This window comes from Natrix helvetica (assembly GCF_964273705.1).
Source record: "Natrix helvetica genome assembly, chromosome: 6".
NCBI lineage: Eukaryota > Metazoa > Chordata > Lepidosauria > Squamata > Natricidae > Natrix > Natrix helvetica.
In genome coordinates, this window is record NC_138553.1 from 85,789,882 (window position 1) to 85,812,752 (window position 22,871).

The following is a 22,871-nucleotide window of genomic DNA, read 5'->3' on the forward strand; positions in this document are numbered from 1 at the left end:
ACTGCCTATGTTTCATTATGAATTGGCCTAAGTTGCTTTTCTTTCTTCCTTTTGTTGACAGAGGATGTGTTTCTAATGAACTCAAAAGATCCTAAAAACCCAATCATCTATGCAGTATTTACCACGTCCAGGTATGGCCTGTGCTGTTCTTCTGGGGTTGGCTGTTTTGAGAAGCTTTCTCTGTCGGGGGGGGGGGGGGGGGCTTGGAAGAAAAGAAGACATTTTCTTAAGCCTTGAACTGGGAGAATCCCGTGAATGTTAAAAAGTTAATGAACTGTCATTTTCTCATGAAAAGTCATAAAAAGAATTGTGGACAGTACAAAAGGGTTCATGAATCATAGACAGATGTTGGATCATAGAAATTTCACATTGTCTTGTTTCATTGCCAATGTATCTCTTGCTTGGGATGTTGGGAGAACGTAGTGTGCTAGAAGCAACACCAAGGCTCTTCTTGAAGCTTTCTGAGGTCAATTGGTTGTGTGGCTTTCCATTACTCAAGGAAACTGAACCTGAAAGCAATCTTTCCATGTACTCGGAGTGATACGGGAAGAGGACCATAAGGCTCACGGGTCAAAGTGAAGAAGAAATCTAGGGGGGGAGGGGACTGAGACCAAAGGCATAGAAGCAAATAGGCACATAGAAATGAGGATAATGCTCTGTCCATGTGGATCACAAGGACTTTCCTAAAACCTTCTCAATTTAGAAAACAAAATGCCTCAACGTTTTTCTTCTGCTTTTCCCCAATGCCAGCAACATCTTCAAGGGCTCGGCTGTTTGTATGTACAGCATGGCTGACGTGAGGCGGGTGTTCCTGGGTCCCTACGCTCACAGAGATGGTCCCAACTACCAGTGGGTCCCCTACCAAGGAAGGGTGCCGTACCCTCGGCCAGGAACAGTAAGTGCGCTTCCTACTGGAGAACCTCCTGGTGGTGCCAGGAGGGTGTCTTGGTGTTGAGTTGGGACATCAGGAATAACTTGAAACAAGTGGAAGGGGGGGAATTGCTCCCCTATTTAAATCATAGCCTTTAGGATGTCCTCTGCTTGAAGATGATATCCTTCGGAAGGCAATAATCCTACAAATTATATAAGAGATGTCCTTTTAAAAGGTCCGCGAGACTCTTGCTGCTCTCCCATTTATCAGATCCCCACCCCTTTCTTTCAAGAATGCTATAGGGCCAACTTTTCCAGGAAATATATTTTTTTCGTGGAAAAACAGCCTGAAATTTAGATGAAATAAGAATGCCTGTAGCTGGGCTTGGACCAGGGTTGCCATGCTCACCTGTTGCATCAGAATGAAGTGACAGACAGCTGACAACTTAGGTTTTAATTTGACTCTTATAAAAAGTTAAAGGCATGCATGCCCTCTTTTGCAGCTGAGCGTGACTCATAGGTACTTTATGGAGTTAATCAGAAATTGTCCTGGCAACAATATGGAAGTGATTTGCTACTGTATTCTTCTGGGTTGTTGTTTTTGTTGCTTTTACCTCCCAGACCTCTTAGTTGTGGTCTCCCTTCTAAGTCCGAGACAATGCTGCTTCACAGTGGGAGACAGCCAGGTTCCACAGTATTGTTTGAAGTCACTATAAGACTTCTGTAAGTCATTGAATAATGGGAACCATTCTGACAAAGCACCTAGGCGCAAAGAGTTAAGCTCAGCTGGAGAACTGGACAGGAGAACAGAAAGCTGCATGTCAATCCCATCAGTCAGTCAGTCAGTCAATAGAAGAATCCAGAACAGTTGCGTCATGTGTGGTAAACACGGAAACTGAGGTCGGGTATCAGCCATTTTGGTTTTATTTTGCATATTAGGCATTGGAGGAGAACATGCCCACTTTGGGAAGCCCCGTGGTGTCTTTTTTATTATAAATTTAGCACTTAATGAGCATCTGCTTGCTTGTAAATTACGAAGCTGGATCATTTAAATTATAAAATCGGGTCATTGAACAAATGAAAAAAATATTGAACATTATCCACCCATGCTCTTGAGGATGCCGGGTCAACACTACCTACTTCTGAATTACTTTCCTTGTTCAATCCATTCCACGTACATTCTCTGATTAATCATTATCTAATTAATGCAAGCAATCAGTGTTGCCCTCCCTCTGGAAGAAAATTAGGCCTGCCTGAGGGAATGGGGTGGGGTGGAATTCCCTGGAAAAGGAGCTGCCATTCTCCCCGTTGCTTAAGTGTTGAAATGGGGCACCAGAGTTCTCCAAGGAAGGGAGGCCGTCTGCGTTTCTAACCACATTTGGTCTGAAGGTCTCTCAGCTTTGATAGTCACCAATGGAGAGGAATATTGCAATGTTGCTAAAATAAACATTGAACCGATACCCAACATTTAAGAAAACACATAGAACTGGCTTGCTAGTCTCTTCTATCTTATTGGGTTTTTTTTTTCTTTATAAGACGTAGAACTTAGATTTAGAAAAACTGTATTGTCACTTTGAATACACACTGATCAGGATACATTAAAATGAAATTTCATTGCATGAAGCTCTCAAAGGGTCACCACCTCCAATATACACTACATAAACATGACAAGAAATAAATAAATAAAGGAATAAATAAATAAAGGAATAAAGCATTAAATAAATAAATAAATAAATAAATAAATAAATAAATAAATAAATAAATAAATAAATAAATAAATAAATAAATAAATAAATAAATAAATAAATAAATACGTATTTGTGGGTGGTATATAGGTTGATATGTGTATGATTAATTTTCTTTCCAATGAAGTAAGTCAATGTCTGTAGTTATATTTTTTCTGAATTGACCAAGATTATTATTTCATTATGAGACTAAGTTTGGTGTAGTGTTTGAGGCATCGATCTGGAAACCAGGAGGCTAGGAGTTCTAGTCCTGTCTTAGCCGCAAAGCCAGCTGGGTGCCCTTGGGCCAATCACTCTCTTTCAGCTGAAGGAAGGGCAAACCATTTCCAAAAAGTTTCTTTTGTCAAGAAAACTGCAGGCTTGTGTCCAAGTGGTCTACAAGAGTCAGACAGGATTGAACAGAAGGGGAGAACATATTTAACCATGTGTTGCCTTTCAAGTGGCATAAATACATTAGAAATTCAGAAATTGTCAAGCACATTGCAGGAGTTGCATATTTGAATTCACAAAGGGAGCAAGCATAGTAATTTAGTTTGAAACTGATTCAATCAAAACTCCAAATTGGATTAACTTCCGTCACATGTCATATGACTGAATCAAATTGGTTTGCCTCCACAGTGATGCAGCTGCTTAGGAAGGCCTTGGCACGCCTTCGCAAGGGTTCCTGTACTTCCTGGGCACCTGGAGTGCTGCACCAGGCAGGCCTTTGCCCGCAGGGCCTGACGGACAGCAGCAGAGTAAAATGGGGCATTCTCCTCCTCCACCCACCCACCCCCCTGGTTCCTGCTGATGGTCTCGTCTTCTTCCCACCAGTGTCCAAGTAAGACTTTCGGAGGCTTTGACTCAACCAAGGACCTGCCTGATGAAGTCATCACCTTCGCCAGAAGCCACCCGGCCATGTACAACCCCATATTCCCTATCAACAACCGGCCCATCATGATCAAGACAGATTTGGACTATCAGTTCACCCAAATCGTGGTGGATCGGGTAGACGCAGAAGACGGCCAGTACGATGTCATGTTCATCGGCACAGGTGAGGCTTCTTTATTCACCTGTTTTGTTTGACAAACCTGCTAGAATGCGAAATTCCACACTGAGAACCAGGGTGGGTTTTTTGATTGACCAAGGACCAGAGAGTGAAACCAGCCCCATTTGTTTCCTTCCAGAATGGGCTGGAGTGCGCCTACGTTAAAACGGAAGGAGGGAGTGCTGTGTATACCATTTTTTAAAAATCCTTAAAGAAAGCTGAAACATAAATCCAGAAAAGAAAGAAATAAGAAACAGGGCCAGTTTTCATTTGGCAGCCACATTAGATAAATTGTTAAGAGAATTTTAGGACTTTTCTTCAATTTGAAAAGAAGCAGCTTATTGCTCATTTAATCTTCTCCTACCAAAGAGAGGAGCAATACAAATGTGGACAATTTTATCACTTCTAATAAGCAACGTCCTTTCTGACTTCTTTCTCTTCCAATAATATATTGGAAACATCGTACAATGGTACGTAAATTTGTAAGTTATAAATTATAAGCTGTGATTTAAAACTTTGTTCAGCAGGAGGAAACCTAGTAAATGTCCCATAAACTTTGAGTGTCGGTGGGTTTTTTAAAGAATTTAATGAAACATGATTTCCCCCTCCCCCCATAGCAGAATAAATAAACAACATTGAAAGTGTCTAAGATGCTCTGATCACTTTTGGGGTGGGGGGTGTCTTTGAGTGATGAATTAATTAAAATAGAAGGGTGCTAAAGCGTGAGAACTAAGCAAACATTTCAACAAACAAAGCATTTTTTTCCCCAGAGAAAACACACGTAATAAATGTATGAATATCAAACGTCTATTAGGGCAATGTCATTTATATGGTGATGTGGATCAGAAAACGGGTACAAATCATTTGGATTGTTTTAACTGATTTCATTTCATGCTCCAGTTCCGTTCAAATGAATAGAATCAGGTCAATTGGATTTTGCTGTCGAGATCAATTGGTTGGTTGTCCTGGGAGGCCTCCAAACTCCCTTCCGCCCCTGGGATTCCACGAGGGCCTTTTGAGTCAGGAAAATTGGTGGCCGCTTTTCTCCTTTGGTGGCAGTGAAATGCCACAGCATGGTGAGGATTTGCATGGAGACTGATCTCATCTGATCCCAGGGCTGGCCAGGAGTGTTGCCCTCCAGGGCTGCTTTGGGGGAAATTGATTCCCAGTGGTCAACTACATAATGAAATCAGAATTTCATAATAAATGCTGACCACATAGATCAACTATTTTAACTATGATTTATGATAAATGACCTATCACTTTGTTGTTTGTATGTACACTGAGAGCTTCTGCACCGGAGACAGTCACATTTGGTGTCAGGGTTCCAAATAGCATCCAAAAGTAAATCAGAGTCCAAGACTAAGGATTGCTCAAAGTTCCAATTGATGAAGAGAGCCAAGTTGGCACATCTGGGAAACCCTGAATCTGAAAGCTTTCCTGTTTTCCCCACCCAGTTGAAAGTCCAAGATCTTTCCCCCACACCCACAAGTCCATCCCATGGTCCAATCTCCCACTGCCACGCTGGCAGCTTCCACCCATCCAGCTCAAGTCAGGTGCAGAGATGCAAATACAAAGGATGACCTTGGCTTTCTAGAAAGAATGTTGTTATGGCTACAAAGCATCTAACTCCGTAAACTCCCCCTTCCCATTTTCCCACAATAGAAAATACATAGTAGAATAATAGAAAGTGTGACAAGACACAAAAGAAAAGATGGCTGCAGGCCTGACACTTGGCCTATAAAGAATATTCTGTTCTGTTCCGTTCCATTCTACTATTTTCTTATATTGAAGTAGGTGCCCTTGTGCTCTTAGGTATTTGGGTTTAGAATTACGGACTAAATTAATAGGCTAAAATGAACTCTTGCACAAAGAAATGTTCATTTCATCTTCTCCAGCAAATGTATCTTTTATTACCTCCGTCTGCACTTGTAACTTAATGAGGAAGTAAAGAAAGATCATTTAGCTCAGTCTGAGTCCGTCTGTCAGTCCATGGACATTCATAACGCAATGTCTATCTTGTAAATTAAGTTATGCATCCAAAGCTTTCTGATCTGAACAGAAAGGACCGATTCAGTGGTGTGAAACTGCTTGAAAAATTACTCAGTTGAAGAAGCTGATCCTGAAGGCAGATAAAGTTTCATTTCAGATGCCTGGGGTTCTAATATGTAACGTGTTGTAATTTGGACCTCACCGACATTATAAAGCAATCATCACGGAATTTCCTTAGACTATGCATGAACACATACCAACTTTATCCTCTTCTGCTATTGGAAAATGTTTTAAAAGTATAAGAAGAGCATTCTTTCCCTGCTGCTCCCTTGTTTCAGAAAATGAATTATCTTTTCATTTGTGATTCCAGCAGATTGAATAGTTGTCTACACTGGAATGCTATGTTGTTGTTTTTTAAATCCTAATTTATTAAATTTAAAAAACCTTTCACCTAAGCATTGTTCACATTTTGTGCTATCACACAACCCGGGGGATGGCATTCAGCAAATGTTATACACTATATGCATTATAGTTGTTGTATCTTAATAGGAGTTATGGTTAATTAGATGTCAGTTACTGCTTTCAGAGAATTCCCACCGCCCTCTTTTGCTGGTAGATTTTGAGATACTTTGGAAGATGTCATTAAATGTTCTTAAATACTTTATATCACTTGCTAATTGCAATCTAGTCCGTGTTATGTGGATATTTGATTCATCTGAGACTTCTATTGGAGAATTTTTCCAATAAATCATGTTAAAGGATTCCCACCCACCACCCACCCACCCCACTCCCAGCAATCTGGGTCCTCATTTTACCAACCTTGGAAGGACGGAAAGCTGAGTCGACCTTGAGCCAAGTAGGATCAAACTACTAAACTCAAATTTATGGCTGCATTTTCTGAAAGATGCTAATTATAATATGAAAACAATTGAATTTTAAAAAAGTTATCCTACTTAAACAAAAATGTCCGTTTCTTTCTTTCAGATATTGGGACTGTTTTGAAAGTGGTTTCTATCCCGAAGGAAACCTGGCATGATCTGGAGGAAGTGTTGCTGGAGGAGATCACCGTCTTTCGGGTGAGGGGAATTGCGGGGGCTCCTTTTCTGTGTTGCCAGCCCTGCATTCTGCCCATACGTTTGAAGGCCTCGTTGCCCATCTTTTCACTCCCAAAAGCAACGTGCAGAATTTATCCTGCCTATGGGGCAGCGACGTTAGTGCAAGGGGGCAGCAAAAGGCCCGTTTTTCAGATGCTGAAGGGCCCCCAAGGCAGAGCAATTGAGAGTCCCAGTTTGAATGCTGTTGGTTACTAAGGCATTGATTTATTTATATAAACTGGTGCAGGCTCCTTGGGTAGATGTGGCAAGGAAAGGAGGACAATAAAGTCTTTCTGTGCTGCAGTTTAATCTAAGTCAGTTAAATGCTTTTTTTAAAAAAATATTAAATTAGTTTAAATTTAATTTTATGTAAATGATACAGTATTTTCCTCCTCCCTTCCCTCAGCCAAGCTGACTTCAGTTAGCACCTAGTCAGGAGTTACTTTAAAATCGGAATCCCCCCCCCCATCCTCCTCCTCCAGCCCCCGTGGCAGAGCCTGGCTCCTGAGGGGAGCTGTGGGTGGCTCCCACCCGCTCCCCAGCTTCAACCCCAAAATACCCGGCTGCCAAAGAATCACACGGGAGCCTCAGAGCTGCTGCCAGCAATGCTCAACTACCAGAAGGAGCAGGGCAGAGGCAGTAGGAGATGCCAGCCCCGGCGGCCCAGTGGTCGGGATGCAGCATTGCAGGCTGACTCACTGCCCACTGCCAGCAGTTCGATCCCGACCGACTCAAGGTTGGCTCAGCCTTCTGAGGTCAGTAAAATGAGGGCCCAGATTGTTGGGGGTGGGGGGGGAAGAGGCTGACTCTGTAAACAGCTCAGAGAGGGCTGTAGAGGAGTATGATGCAGTAGACATCAGTCTAAGCCTCAGTGCTATTAGGGAATTAAAGAACTTAAGTAGTTTTAATACTTGGACTTGCATTGAAAGTTAACACTGCATTTCTACCTGAAATTAGTGACCCTGAGCCTTCCTCCTCTTCCTCCTCCTCCTTCTGCTCCACATTTTCTGTTACCAATTTCAGCAGCTTTGAAGGAAGCAACCATTGCAGGAGGCCTATAAATCCTAATAAGATGGAACTTATTTTGGCTGAGTCAGAGTGAAGAAAGAAGGAAAGGGGGGATTTTTACCCTGGAGAGGGTCTTGACTTGTTGGTCTATTGGTCGGTTGCTTTGGTTTCCCACTGTGGCTGTGAGGCTCTCGGCCACCTTATGCCTCCCCGGGGGTCCTCTGGGAGGCCCCTCTTTTCCATGCTTCTGGAAGGCTGAAAGGGTAGAAGCCAATTCAGTCGAAGCAGGAAGCTCCTCCTCCACGGGGTGGGCCCTGCCGGGAGCCCCCATCTGATGAACCCCGTGGTTCCCTTTCTCCCAGGAGCCCTGAGCTGAGCAGGTGGATTCCCGTGTCAGGAGACATTCCTGAAAACATTGCAGAGCCCTATGACCTATAAGCTCCGTTTGTCAGCCTCAGAGATACACCTGCCCGCCTGCTTTACAAAAGATGCCCTCTAACTTCAGACGATACACTGAATTGCCCCGTGGGGACCTTTCATTGCCTCCACAGCAACCATAAATGCAATGCAGAGGTTTTAAGGCTCAAAGGTAGCATCCCGTGAAGCGGAGCAGCTCCTCAAATCCCCTTTGATTTTCACTCTTATTTTTCTGCTTCAGGAAGCCACACCTGTCTCAGCCATGAAGATTTCCACCAAGCAGGTAAGTGTAAGCAGAACCTCTAAACTCTTAAATATTTATTGAATTTTCAAAGTGCTTCATTTGGCTTTCTAGGTGTGAATTCTGCTCCACCCCGTTTTCTCTTCATAAATATTTACAATCTCTCAGGTGGAATCCTGTAAGCAAGAAAATGCAAAGTTCTTTTCTATGCTTTCCTAAAAGCGAAGTGAAAGAACGAGCCTTCTCCCTCTTCTAAGGATTGCATTAGCTTTAAAGCAGTGACATCTTTTTTTTCCCCCAGGCTCTTTGGGTATCAGGCCTTTCCCAGTTCCTAGTCATATCTCACAGCCCTTCAGCTGATATCGGGCCCTTTTTTTCCCAGGTCCCATTGACTAACTCCCTTTCGCTAAAGTTCGGGGCACACAGGTCAGAAAGTGTGAGAGCCCGTCCCAGCAAACCAGAGGTGGTTTCCTACTGGTTCAGCCAGGTTTGGCCAAACCGTAGCAGTATGGCGGCCTAGGTTGCTGGAACCGGCCGCGACCCAGGCCTGCCACGCCCCCGAACTGGCTGCCCAGTCTCCACTGTTGCCATCTTGTTTTTGAGCTCTGCGCATGCTCAGAACAATTTTAATTGAATTGTGCATGTGGGCATCCAAGCGAACCGGCAGTAAAGTCGGCCAGAACACACACACACCCGCGCAGCAAAACCTATTGGACGTTCAACCTTTGAGGTCAGAGGACTTTTTCAGGCCCTCCAGCCCTCCAGGCAGAATCTCCCCATGCTCTTGCTTCTCAGTGCAGGTGAGACAAGAGAGAAGCAACGTAAAAACTAAGGAGACCTTTCCAGACAGTGAGAACAATCAATCAGGGGAATGGCCTTCAGAAGTTGCAAGTTTAAGAAGAGATTGGACAGCTATTTGTCTGAAATGGTATGGGGTTTCCTGCCTGAGCAAGGGGTTGGACTAGAAGACCTCCAGGGTCCCTTCCAATTCTGTTATTCTGCTTGTTCTGACCGAGGCTTCCCAAGAACATGAAGCAAACTCCTGGTCCCAAGAAAAACCCCTTTTATTAGTTTACTGTGATTTCTGCTCATTGACATCCAGCAAAGTCTCTCAAGGGAAGATTTACAGTCACAGACCTTCTCTGGCCTTTGCCAAGATCTGCAAAACTTGGCAAGGAGTCTCGGAGAGGCCAAACCAATTAAGTGAACTAATTGTCTCCTGCAAACTCCCCTCCCCTTCCGCTCCTCTTTTATTTCCTCTGGGAGGGGCCATTCATCGTCCACCTGTGGCCTTACTCCCAAATCGACCCCTGTTCTTTAGATGTTCCCTTCGTCTGGCAACTCTGCACATGCGCACACAGGGAACAGGCTCCAGCTGTTCTTCTGCCTCACTGATCTCTGACTCCAAAGGCAGCTGATAACTGTCGGATGGCTCTGTCCCCCTCTCTGCCTCCGACACAGAGCCCTCCTCAGAGCCTTCCCCAGACTCCAGGACTGGCCCAGCTCCCTCCCCAGCCCTCCTCACTCTCTGAATCTGCTCCCAGCTCCACTGGCCACTGGTGGGCCACAACACTGCTTAACTTTTTCAAGAACACCAAACACATTTCACCATGTGGGGTGTTGCAAGAAGGCAAGTTAAGTTCTTGAGGTGGCCTTTGAGGGGTCACTTTCTGTGTCACCACCAAAAGATGGTTGTTTCTGAATTGCTGCAGGACAGGATTCCTTAATGGTTAGGAGTAGAAGGTTGCTTGCTGGAGATTTATCCTGGGATATTTGGCAGGCAAAGCAGAGGGCCTTCTTAGAATCCTTTCTAACCTTATCACAAATCCTTTTTTTATTTTATTTTTAATGTTAAATTTTTAAAAGCTAGTATGTGTTTGTGTTATTGACATTGATTGTAATGATTTATGATTTATTGATCATAAATATGCTGGAAACCCCATTAAATATTAGTAGTCTGTCTAAAATGAATGTATTTGACATGAAGTATTTTGTCTGGAATTTCTTCCACTGTAGAAAAAGAGAGAGACAGAAAGAGAGAGAGATTTAAAAGAAGAATGTGCTATTGTGAGAAAAAAAACTATTCTGAAAACTTTGCTGAGGTGTCAAGTGTGCAGGCGTGTGTGAATACCCGAATGCTCTGCTTTTGATTATTTTCACATTCTTTTTTAAAAAGAGCCAATTTCATGTATAACAAGCTAGGCGTTTGTGGAAGGATTTTCGATCAAAGTTCTCTTCATGTATTCAGGAGGGATTACAATCGCCCCCACCTCCCCATCTCCGGCAAACAAATCCCCAACATTAAAGCGCCCTTCATCTAAGGAAGCCCAAGTCATTTGTGCAAAGTGGGGCCTATAAAGTGTCAGTCTAGCCACACGGTTGTGTGATGCGCTCTGACAGGTTTCTGGCCTCACACGCTTGCACCGAAGTGGCTTTTGAGAACAGGTTGGTTCCTGTTTCCAGACCCTTCAACGCTGCTGCGAGCCTTGGGTGCCTTGTTTTTCCTCTTCTGGGAAGGAAGGAACTTTCTTAGGAGGAAGTGATGAATTTATTATCTCATGGTGTGCAAAACATTAGGATGAATTTCCATCCATCGGCTGAAAGAGTCACTTTTCTCCTGGCACTCAGGGATTAAATTAGGCCCAATAAAGCAGATTTCAGGATTTGAAGAGAGAGAAAATGCATCCTTCACAGTGAAGGAAAAGCTATTGGGTGCACCATGCAGGAGGAAGTGCAAATGGATGGATTGGTGGGGAAGAAATAAACATGTGGAGTAGGACCTCTGTAAGTAGGCCCTCCGCTGTCTTGTTTGCTGCGTCTAATAATAAGCAAAAAGATTCCTCGTGGAGCTCCATTTCCATTGAAAAGTTAGGAGTTTCTCTTTCCGGGAGGGGGATGCATAATTCCACAAGTCCCACAATATTATTGTTTGTGTTGCCTACAACGGTGGAAGAAGTTGCCCCTGCAAAACCTTGAGCGCAACCCCTGGCCCCCGCTGAGTAGTTTACCGTTGCTTCCTTCTTCTCTCTCCAATCCTGCAGCAACAAGTCTACATCGGCTCGGCGGTCGGAGTCTCCCAGCTTCCTCTGCACCGCTGCGACGTCTACGGGAAAGCCTGTGCGGAGTGCTGCCTGGCCAGGGACCCCTATTGCGCTTGGGATGGGGCTTCCTGCTCCCGCTACTTTCCCACTGCCAAGAGGCAAGTCCAAGCTTCCCTCTTCTCTGACCAGCTGACCAGGGCTCCCTCGGTCCTTTCCCCACAGGCAGCCCTCTCTTTGGGCTGCTTTGGTGGTGCTGGGACTGCGCCGAGGGCACCCATGTGGCAATCGGCTTTCAGAAATGCCCAAGGTTTCAGTTCATCCTCTGTTTGTTTTAGTGCCAATATCTAGTGGTTCATTTCCTCCAGAAGCGCCATTGCCTGACCTAGATGTAAACTGGGCGAGGTGGATTGAAAGAAACACACAGCTGCTTTTATATGTCCATGGAAGTGAGGCACACTCTTGTGGACCGGCCCCTCCAAAGCCACACTTGCCCTGGGGGTCCGCCAACTCGGGAATTTCACACCAGGCGTATTTTTTTCCCCACAAAGGCCCTTGGCCACATCCTTGGACCCTCCTTATCTGGCTCTTTGGGGCTTTTAGGGTGAGGGGTTTGTTGTTTATGGAAGCAATTAAAAAGCAGCAAAGGGGAAAACCACGAAGGCCCTGCTGACTTTGCCTGTACTGGCTCATTAAATCGAAGGGCTCTCTTTCCTCTCCTTTCGCCTCTCCTAGGCCTGGCCTAGTCCTCATGGGGGGGGGGGGGGGTTGGGTGTTGGTCAATATTTTCCAGACCAATTAATTAATCTTCCAGTTCCATTTAAAGCAGTAGGACAAAATGTTCTTTCTGGCCTCTGTTAAGCTTTCCAGAAAAAAAAGGGAAGAATTCCTGAGCTGTGCCCTTTTTTTTCCTGGTCTTTCAGTTCCACCACCGCCGCCTCTTCAACCTCTCTTCCCTTCCCTCCCTTTGGCTGCCTCCTCATTTATTCCATCTTCCTTCTCTTCTCCTTCCTTTCTTCTTCAGCTTCCAGCCGCATCCTTGTTTTCTCTTCTTTTCCTAAAAGTTCCACTTCTAGGGCCTGGATGGGGGTCTTGTGGGGGTCTCTGGGTTTTTGCAATAGGAACAGAATGGTTCCCAGGAACAGTGTTTGGTTTTTTTTAAAAAATATATTTTTGCAACATCCTTTTTTAAAAACAATAATAACATACGATGTTTCCAAAGAAAACAATTATTAAGTCTCTTGTAGCTCCTCCTTGTGCTCAGGACTACCTATATTCCCAATCATCTCTTTTAATAGAGAAAGGTTTTGCAAAGAATTCTCTCAAAATGTGGGTTTAGAGTTTCAGAAAAGCCCAAAGAAATCTCTATTAGACAACGTCTCTTCCGTGACAGGACTGTTCTTGAATACCATGTTTCCCCCCAAAATAAGGCAGGGTCTTATTTTCTTTTGACCCCTGAAATAAGCGCTTGGCCTTATTTTCGGGGAGGTCTTATTATTTTTGAGGTGCAGGAGGTGGCGAGCTTGGTCACCTCATGGCTGCTGCTCTGTTGCAATATTTTCGGGGAGGGCTTATTTTGGGGGAAAGAGGGTAAGAGTCCATTAATTTTTGATGGAGGCGATCAGCATGCTTACAAATCCAGTTCTGTTCATAGGTCCTAAAATGGAACTGGTTGTACGAGGAGGAGAAGGTGGCAGCCTGGTTCAGCCTTTCTTGGATTAGATCCTCTTGTGAGAAGAAAGGTGGGGTGCAAAGCAAATAAAGACACCCCCCCCCCCCCAAGACTGAAAAAGCTTCCTTCTTCAGATGTTCAGAGGGAAGAGGTGGAGAATAACAAGAACAATAGTGCGGAGAGGAGACATTAGAACACATGAGTGGAGTTTCCTTTAGCGAGAAAGTCAAATGACTTGAGTTAGCAAAAGCCTGACTGGTCTTATTTTCAGAAGCAAGAAGAGGCTCTGTAGATTTATTTGTGCATTTATAAAAGTTACACTGAATGTGCGAATTCCGCTCTTATTGATCCAACAGTCTATAAATCAATCTGTAACTTGTGATAAGCAAAACGCACGTCAATACATTTTGCTTATCACGAATTGGCTAGAATATTCCCAGAAATACTGAGTCAGAAGCCTTGATTTTTAGGCACAGCCCTGGCTGACAATTATTTATAATATCTTTTTCACAAATGTTGATGAATTCATTCTTCCATTTTTTGGCATTGGATCAGATTCCTGAATGTGTACTTTGATTTAATATCTTGACACAGTCAGTGGGCGATTAAGCCTTCATTCTGTGATCTGTTTGCGTTTTAGAAGAGAGATAGTCTAGAATATTAATTTCATTTTTTAAAATGCAATGAATGTGATGAAACAATATGGTTTTTTCCTCTCTCTCTCTTACTGATTCCTGTAGGCGCACCAGAAGACAGGACATCCGAAATGGAGACCCTCTCACTCACTGCTCAGACCTCCAACATCCCGGTGAGTTGGAATTTGTTAGGTCAACACACTAGACTGGACAAGGCAGGAACCAAAGAGCCGATGGAACACCTGACTTCTGTCTACTGGAAACGTATAGGGGGGAAATGACACCCATCCCCAAATAATTTGCATTTTAGCTTGATGAAAATCCACCCAACTTGATTTCTTTTCACCTGTATGTGCCTATGATGGTTACCTGCCGTGCTATGAACCTGCTATACCTGAGGATATCCCAACATAAGAGAGGCTCCCTTGTCTCTCCCACCCCCACCCCACCCCACCTCCAATCTTTACCTTCCAATTCAGAATTGGACAGTCTGCAAAATGCAGCAGCCCCCTCTGCTGGACAAAGAAAGGCATTGCCATGTTTTGCTGATCAATCCCAGGGCCTCTACTTGAGTTTAGGGGAGCAGAGTATCATGCAGAAGCTTGCAGAAAGCTTGCAGATGGGCAGATAGGCAGATAAGAAGGCTACTAGCAGAAATACTGATGAAAGGGCTATTGCAACAGCCGGGAACAGAGAGATCCTTCTGGCCCAAGATTCAGAACGTCAACTGCCATCTGCCTTTCAACATCATTCCATCTAATTCTTCCTTTCAGCTCTTTTTCCCCTTGGTAATTTCCAAGCCCCTCCCCATCTCTCTCCAACGGATCAGTTTTGCTCCAAACAATCCTTTAAAAAAATAAAAAGGAAAGTCATTCCACTCCCATCCTGGAACAAAGGGTGAGGAGATCTGAATGGCTGCCTTCCTCACTGCTTAATATCTACTGTTGGCTTAGCTGTTTCCTTCCCTCAGACTTTCCCTACTTGGGCTCTGAGAGCCGAAGCTCTTCAAGGTGATAGGCCTGATTAGCCTGTCATCAGCATGAAAGCAACCGGCCTGCTTGCTGGCTTCCTCCTGCGGACGGACGGCCGTTCAACACACAGGCTTTGTTTGCCAAAGGGGCCCACAGCCAACAGGCAACCCTGGGCAATGGAGGGCCCTGCAGGAGGCAGCGTCTCGTTCATTTGCAGAACAAAAGGGCTGGAAAGGTTCTGATTGCCAAGCTCTCTCGCCCCCTGGAAGCCCCCAGGAGACCCCCATTAAAGAAGGTAATAGGGGATCCAGGCACTGCCATGGACTCCAAACAGGAGGGCTGCCCTCCGTGGAAGCCCCAGAAGCAAAGGGACCCCGGGGCAGTTCAAAGATCAGCTATTTTATCTTGGGATGAGCCTTCCCCAATATGCCTGACAAACTCGGCTGCAACCAAAGAAAGAAGGTCACAGGAAAACAGTCTCGGCCCATGTAAAGTTAGGCATGCCAAGCGACTGGACTTGCGCATGCCTAAGTCTGTGCAGCATGAGAGGAACAGAAAGAGTCCTCAAAATGGCCTTCCCAAAACCGCTGAAATAGGCAGGCTCTGAGCTTTTCCCCACGGCTGAGATAAACACAACCCACATTCGCTCTTGAGCTGGCGGAAAACGGCTGGCGTAAATTCTGCTGCTTGTCAACTGCTCTTCTTCCACCTTCGGAGGGCAGTGAATGGGGCTGGCCTCGCCTGTTGCAGGCCAAGTTACAACAGGAGTCGGTGGATCCCCTTGGCTTTGTCTCCTGTTTGACAAAGCACCTCTTGCAAGGGGGCAGGTGGGGAGAGTTCGGGGGGGATGCTTGGAAGGGCAGTTTGCCATCATCCCTATCAGGACCGACTAAGTAACCAGGGAGAGGCTGAAGCAGAAGGAATGTCCTGCTCAGCTCAATGGCCTCACTGTTACTTTGGGGCTGTTCCCCAGCATGAGAGGAGAATTCTTCTGAAGGAGCCTCTTTGCCAACTCACACGTCTTGCTAGATGCCTTCAGCTTCCAGCTCTTCCCCGGGCGCAGAGGGATTGCTGCTTTAGCCCCTCTGGTGTGGAAGCTGGAGCTCCTGCCATCTAATAAGAAGAGAAAGAGAGAGTCTCCTGATCTGAAAAAATCCTACAGGGCACCTTCTGATTTCCACCTACCTTGGGCTCTCCTCCCACACGTGATCCAGGCATGTTGGAGGCATGGGGAGATGGAGCAATGGGTGACAAATGGCCAAGGGATTCAGCGGTCCTTGAAAATAAGAACAGGGAGAAGTTCAGCCATGAAAAACATGTCAGCAGAAGTAGCGGGAGCACCATAATGTCCCCGGGGGCCATGGAAGTAATAAAGGCTCTCTGTCCTTATGCAGCACAGGACCAGCACTGTTTCCAAAGGATATTCACTCCACGCTTGGAAAGCAAGTTGAGCCTCCTTTCAGAAGAACGTTAAGCCTGTAATCTTAAGGATGAGGCGAGTGCTGGTTGGGCAGGACCTGGTCAAATTAATTCTGGAGTCCCACCTGCCCTACGGCAGAAGCCAAATGTCCGTGGGCCGGAGGACACTTGCCAGAGCAACCTAAACTGGTTGCTTAGAGCTGATCCCGGATCCTGGCCTTGCAGGCTTCTCTTCCGTGGTTTGGATAGGTAGCAATCAAGATTGCTGCTTCTACAAACATCCTCCATTTACAGCTGTGGCCGCTCAGGGCTGACAAGAGCAGCATAAACCCCAGATTTATGTTATTCTAGAGATGAGGTAAGTAACATAAATCCTAGATTTCATTTGGTGGCAACCTCCGTGGCATCTAGTCAGCTCCTAGTACAGGAATTGGAAAACATCCCAGGATAAGGCAAATGGCCTCCGGGTTTTTTTCTATGACATCACCAGGAGCTGATTTTTATTTTTAAAGAAGAAATGTGCCCACAAGCTCACATATGTACACAATTGTGGCAATTTCCCAAGCATTGCTGCTTTGGAAGACCTGCCTTTGCTCTTGGTCCCCAACCCTTGTTCCCCAGGTGAGACAGAGCCCCCTTCCCCCACCCAGAGGGCTGTGGGGGAATGCAGGTGGCCGTCTTGCAGCCAGGCTTAAACAACGACGCCTCCCCTTACGGCTCTCTGCAGATAACCCGAGCGGGAGTGGGCTGGAAGAGAAGATCATCTATGGCGTGGAGAACAGCAGTACTTTCCTGGAGTGCAGCCCAAAGTCCCAGCGTGCCCTGGTCTACTGGCAGTTCCAGAAGCCAAAGGAGGACCGGAAAGAAGAGGTAAGATCTGGTGCTCCTCGGCCCTTTCATCCTGACGGCCGTCTTCATTATCATCAGCCTCACCTATTGCATTGCGGTCTCCCCCTGGGGACTTCCATTTAGCCTGAGACCAGCCTGTCTTTTGCCTCCTGTAAGGGCAACAATGAAACCTGCTCATTTGTTCCGTTTCAAGGCCCAGGGAAACGTTTCAAGGCACTGAGGAAGGAGGCTCTGCCGGGAAGCCCCTGAGCCACTGTCCCTGGTGTGTCCCCCGCCTCCTCCCCACAGAATGGGTTACCCACGGGATACGGTTGGGCTTTCCGTGTTTCCAGGGGGGGGGGTTAATGAGAAGGAAGAGGGCAGAGTAGCTTGGGAGCTGCCATCAACATCACCACCTCCTTTGTAAGCGAGAAAGCCCCTCTTCCAAGCAGGCTAGTCAGCTTCCACCTGAGCTGGGGAAGGAGGAGGAGGAAGGGAGAAGAAAGGAAATAATTGTACAAGGCAGAAAACCATATTTTGTGCGAAGGATGCATAGTTCATTCGTTGCTTGGCAATAGCTACGCATTCTGTAAGACTAGATTCCCAAAGTGATTCATTTTTTAAAGCATGGGGGAAAATAGACTGTCTCTCTGTATCCTCCTCTTGTGTTGGGCAATGCTCCCATCAGCCACAGCCGTTCCGGGTTGGCTCAAGATGAAATCCCATCGTAATCCCCTCAGTCTGGATGGCATCGAGCTGGGAACGATTAGCACAGATCAAAGTACATCAATTTTGATCTGAACCATAAGGAAAACATTGATGAAATGTTTTCTATTGATAAATCTTAACACAATGAAATTATGGATTCAAATACATAGTGTAGCTGCTTTAATTCAAATACGTAGACATGTCTCCTTGCCAATTTAATTTTGCTTATGGAACAGTGGGAATACAAAGGAAGAGAAATGCTGTTTTGCAGTGTGAGCAGCTTCCCAATGTGAGGACTTCAAGAATCCGGAGCATTTCGCTCCCTTCTTTTATAGTGTTGTCGGGGGTTTCTTTTATACATTATTAATAAAAGGATGAGAGAGGAGGAAAAGGAATTCTCCGCAACAGCTGTGATCAGTAGGAAACTCTGGGAGTTGAAGTCCATCGTCCAGGAATTTGCCCTATTTGGGGGACCCTGGAGAAGGAGGTTGCTAGCCAAGCCCATCGTCCTTCTCTTGGAGAACGTCACTCGGGCTGATTGCTTTGGTCATTAGGTCTCCTCTGACTTAATACGGAGGAGAGCAGGAACAGGCATCCATTTGTTATAATGATTGTTTGTCTGTAGTTTGACATCAGTGCTTTTATTGTCTTCAAAGTTCCTTTCCATATTAAAGATGGATGTTGTAACATAAGGTAGCTCAATCATTCTGATCATTTATTCTGTATGCTATGTAGAACAGCCATCATCTCAGCGATTTTACTAACAAACTTGGTTTATTTATTGTTTAAACTTGTCCAGAAAGTATAGAATAAATGAAACAAATGTTTCTAACACTAGTCTGCACTCATTTTTCAAACTGTTGGAACACCTTCCTCTCTTTCTTTCTTTCTTTCTTTCTTTCTTTCTTTCTTTCTTTCTTTCTTTCTTTCTTTCCTCTCCTCCTCCTCCTGTTCAAAAAGATCTGAGAAATAGCCTAGAGTGATAGAAAGCCTCATCCAAGGAGCTATCATGGCTGAACAAAGTTTCATTCTCTGAGGTTCCCTGCTTAAACAGGAACTTATTTTATTCCTCCACAGATCAAAGTAAATGACCGTTTGATCCGGACAGAGCAAGGTCTTCTCCTGCGGAGCTTGCAGCGGAAGGATTCAGGACTCTACTTCTGCTACGCTGTGGAGCACGGCTTCATGCAAACCCTCCTCAAGGTCACCTTGGAGATCATAGACACGGAACACCTGGAAGAGCTTCTTCATAAAGAAGAAGAAGGAGACAGTTCCAAGGTCAAGGAGGCCTCCAACGGCATGACTCCCATCCAGAAAGTGTGGTATAGAGACTTCATGCAGCTCATCAACCACCCCAACCTAAACACAATGGATGAATTCTGCGAACAGGTGTGGAAACGGGACCGTAAACAACGCCGGCAGAGACCTGCTAATGCCCAGGTGAACCCAAACAAGTGGAAGCATCTACAGGAAAATAAGAAAGGTAGAAATAGAAGGACCCACGAGTTTGAGAGGGCGCCACGAAGTGTCTGAGCGACAATTACCTCCCCCCAAAAAAACCTCTTTTATCCAAGTAAAACCTTGCATAACTGGAAATGAGATGCAATACAGACGAACGTTTTCTATGGCATTTACGTGGATGTTTACAAAGAGCTGGGAAGCTTGAATGATTTCCACTTGGTTGAAAATGGGCCCGGTTTGCTGAAACGTTTCCCATTGGGCTCATCTCGTTGACCCCCAACATTTCTGGAACGTAAGCTGACTCTGAAACCATGTGGTTTTGCAGTGAGATGCACTTGGCATTTCTCTTTGGACTGAAGAAAAGAGCACTGTCATGGGTCATGCCGCCATTTTGAAAAGGAATTATGAGGAGAGAGAGAAAAATGCTCTCTGGGACCTCTCTTGAACTTGACTAAAGTACTGCATGGATTTTGGAAAGCTAAGGAACAGAACCTTCACACTTGGTTGTATGCAAGACTTATGCACCCTTTTTGCCTACTAGTTCTCTTGTTTATAAATGTGCTGGAAAGATGGAATTAATACTGTATGCAATTACTCATTAGAGTCACATGGAGCCCCGCCATTCATTCCCTGAAGCCGTGGCAACAGCAGATGGATTATTCTGGGCCTACTACTGATGACTTCCCTAACCTTTGACTTAAAGATGTATTTTATTAAACAACTATTTAAATATACCACAACCAATATGCAGTCAAAGATAGCTCTTTTGAGGGTGGGGTGGGGTGGGGAGATAGACTAGGCTTTTTGTCTGATAATATTCTGATATTCTGATTGTTATTTTATTTTTTAATTAGGAAAAAAGCTCCAGGTTTACTTTTGCTCAGTTTTAATTCCTTGTTTATGAAATGGAGTCAAACAATAAGCAAACTCAACTAAATTGCAGGTGATTTATATTATAAGTACCTTTTATCTAATTTCTTAGTAGGGCTATCCTGACAAAGGGTTTTTTGGCCTCATGGTTTCTCCCCTGTTCAGTCTGAGCCCCTTTGTCTTATCTTATGCTTTGATATAAAGGGAAACCGATTGAAACAATGAAGGGAAACTCAAATGACTTATGCTGTATATTTTCTTTTCTTTTTTTTAATTTGGGAAGATTGTGAATAGCATTAAAATATTTCTTCTGCTCATGATCTTGTTATATAGATGGCAAAAATAGAACACTCTCCATGAAAAATCCTTGATTTGTTGACATCTTAGAAAGACACAGTGGCTTTCAGCTGGTCTGGAGGAGCAAAATATTCCTCAGTTGATAAAGCACCAGACTTGCTTGCCCACATTACAAAGTAGACAATAGTGTGTCATATTTGCGATATGACACAAATCCAAGTTAATGCATGAAAAATTTGATCTGAAATAATAATTGTATACGGGACACGTCCTATGTCTTGGGATGTAACATGGAGTCAAGGGTGAATTCCCTGAAGATTAAAAATCTGGAAACCACTGAGTTAGCAAAACTAGGATCCTGTCCAAGCTACCCTAAGAAAGGTAAATCTCATATGTCATGTCTACACTGACGTGCAGTGTGCAATTCACCTGTAGTGAATTAAAAGCATATGAAATTAGAAACTACTCTATTTCATTGCTAGATGCAAGGTTTCTCCCCTCTATACTATAAACTCATCATGACTAATAAATAATTCCATTGATTTCAGTAGATCTATCCAAATTTTGCTCAGTTTGGCCCAAAACCAGTATACTTTTTTTCACCTTGGGTAGCGTTGTTTCCAGAATTTCATACATTTTGAATACAAGAAGCATCTGTATTAATGCCTGAGCTTGCAAACTTCTTGGGATGATTTAAAGTGTGCTGAGAATTTCAAAAGTTATTAAGATATTGCCCTGAGCTTCTCATGATAACAAATGACTTATATCAGCAGTTTTTGAACAGGAGGGCTAACTTTTACAAATCTCGATGTATCTTCCAGTAATGAGCTTTAAAAACAAATGACAAAATGCACCATATTTTTTTATTCTTCAGCAGGCATTTTAAGTTGCAGTAATTAAATCTGAATGTGAATATTATTATTTCTTTTGTGTATGTGTGTGTGTGTGTGTATACAACTATTCTGCAGTCCTAACCTAGTCGCATTTATTTTGACAGAGTTTGCAATGAATTTACTGGACTTTAGTTTTGATTAAGCAGGTTTAGAAGTGTGGCCCCAGAAGCAGATTTGAGAAGGCAGATACTGTGGATGGAATATTCTGAGTTCACCCATCACCCTCAGTCGTGGTTTTCATGATGGCTTGTTGTTTAAACCACAGTAGACGTGAGAAGCTAAGGAAAACTAAGGAAACTTGATTATACCTTATCTCAGTATTTGAAGTTAGCTATAGTTCTCTTTATAAAATAGCTTACAATTCATCCACGTATTGGACTGAACTCCAGCAGAACTGTGCAAAACAGCTACCTGAGCTCCCCGTGGCTACTCAGGGTTTGCATCCCCTGAAGAGCTTCTGTCCCACTGAACGGGGGTCTCTTTCACTCCTTGCCCACAAAATGCCCCAGATGTAGCCTGTGAATGTCAACCTGTGAACGTTGTCCTTGTATAATGTACAGACGGACAATGGGATGAAATAATGATTCCTGTGAACTTATTCCTCAGCTACAAACCACTGAAACCCCTGCAAGGGGAGACCCTGGGTGGCTGAAGGATCACAGTCCTAATAGGAATATTTCAGTTTGGCTTCTTGGCTTAGGTGTCTCCGTGGGCATCAGCCTTCCCATTCGGATCGAGCTCTCCTTCCCCCACAGGGCCCTGTTCCTAGCAAGGGAAAGAGGCCCTTTCACGGGGATCCTGGGCACAAGGGCATTTTGCGGGATCTGTTCCAGACCCTGGGTTTTCCCTAAGGGAGCCGCGTTGGCTGGGCCTTGTTCCCTTCAGAGACACACCGGCGCCTTCTTCAGGGCCTCACCCGTCCCATTGGAAGGAATTTCCCTTCCTCCGATCAGGGGGAAAACCTCAGCTGGCCAAGGCAGAATCCCCAGATGGTGGAGCTGAGCGTACTGGCTCACTGGCCAGCCTTGGTGGGGAAAGTGTGCAAATGGGCCAGCATTTGATTCACCAGATATAATGGCATTAACTAGAGATGGATGTTATGGCCATGCGTAATGCACAGTTGGGAAGAGAAGGCATTAGTGGTTCCCTGAGTATCGGTCCAATGAGGCTCCTAGGCCCAATGGCCCTGGCTCACGTCAGCACTGGGACTGTTGTAGTTGTTGAAGTATGGCTACTCATTGACTGTGATGCTTCCGAAGCCATTGGGAAATAAATGACATCCAAATGCAGGATTTTCCAAATGGGCCAGAGCAGACGGTCTAAAGTCATTTGCACTCTACTAAAATGTTGTTGTTTTTAAATGGTGCAGCCTGTTGGAAATTAACTTTATGAACTTCAGACATTGAATGTAGGCAAAGAGCGATCTCGTATCTCTCATAGTCTTCCTAAAAGTTCTTTTTCTAAGCTTCATTGATTCTCTGACTTTTCGTTTCTGACTTTTACCTGGCACATTTCTGCAATTTTCTCATACTTCCTTCAGGACTCCTAACTTGTTTTCATTTCCTTTCGAAGCTGCCAGAGGGTTATTTGTGTGGCCCCATCTGTCTTTTGCTGGGTCTTTCCATTGCACTGGGAGTTCAGCCACCGACATTAATTCATCTGGATTTTGCTGGAATTTTTACAAA

At 44.6% G+C, this 22,871-nt stretch overlaps 1 protein-coding gene across 2 annotated transcripts in view; it reads left to right on the forward strand.

The window, feature by feature from the left end:
• SEMA3A (semaphorin 3A) overlaps positions 1-19,881 on the forward strand; it is a 127,836-nt gene extending 107,955 nt beyond the window's left edge. For both annotated transcript variants that reach the window (XM_081957244.1, XM_081957245.1), the window contains exons 9-17: positions 62-131; positions 751-895; positions 3,429-3,648; positions 6,619-6,710; positions 8,395-8,436; positions 11,436-11,593; positions 13,845-13,912; positions 16,857-16,999; positions 18,743-19,881. In XM_081957244.1, coding sequence (XP_081813370.1) covers positions 62-131; positions 751-895; positions 3,429-3,648; positions 6,619-6,710; positions 8,395-8,436; positions 11,436-11,593; positions 13,845-13,912; positions 16,857-16,999; positions 18,743-19,198 — 1,394 coding nt within the window. In that variant the 3' untranslated portion in view covers positions 19,199-19,881. The remainder of the gene's footprint in view (positions 1-61; positions 132-750; positions 896-3,428; positions 3,649-6,618; positions 6,711-8,394; positions 8,437-11,435; positions 11,594-13,844; positions 13,913-16,856; positions 17,000-18,742) is intronic.
• The last annotated feature ends 2,990 nt before the right edge of the window (positions 19,882-22,871 follow it).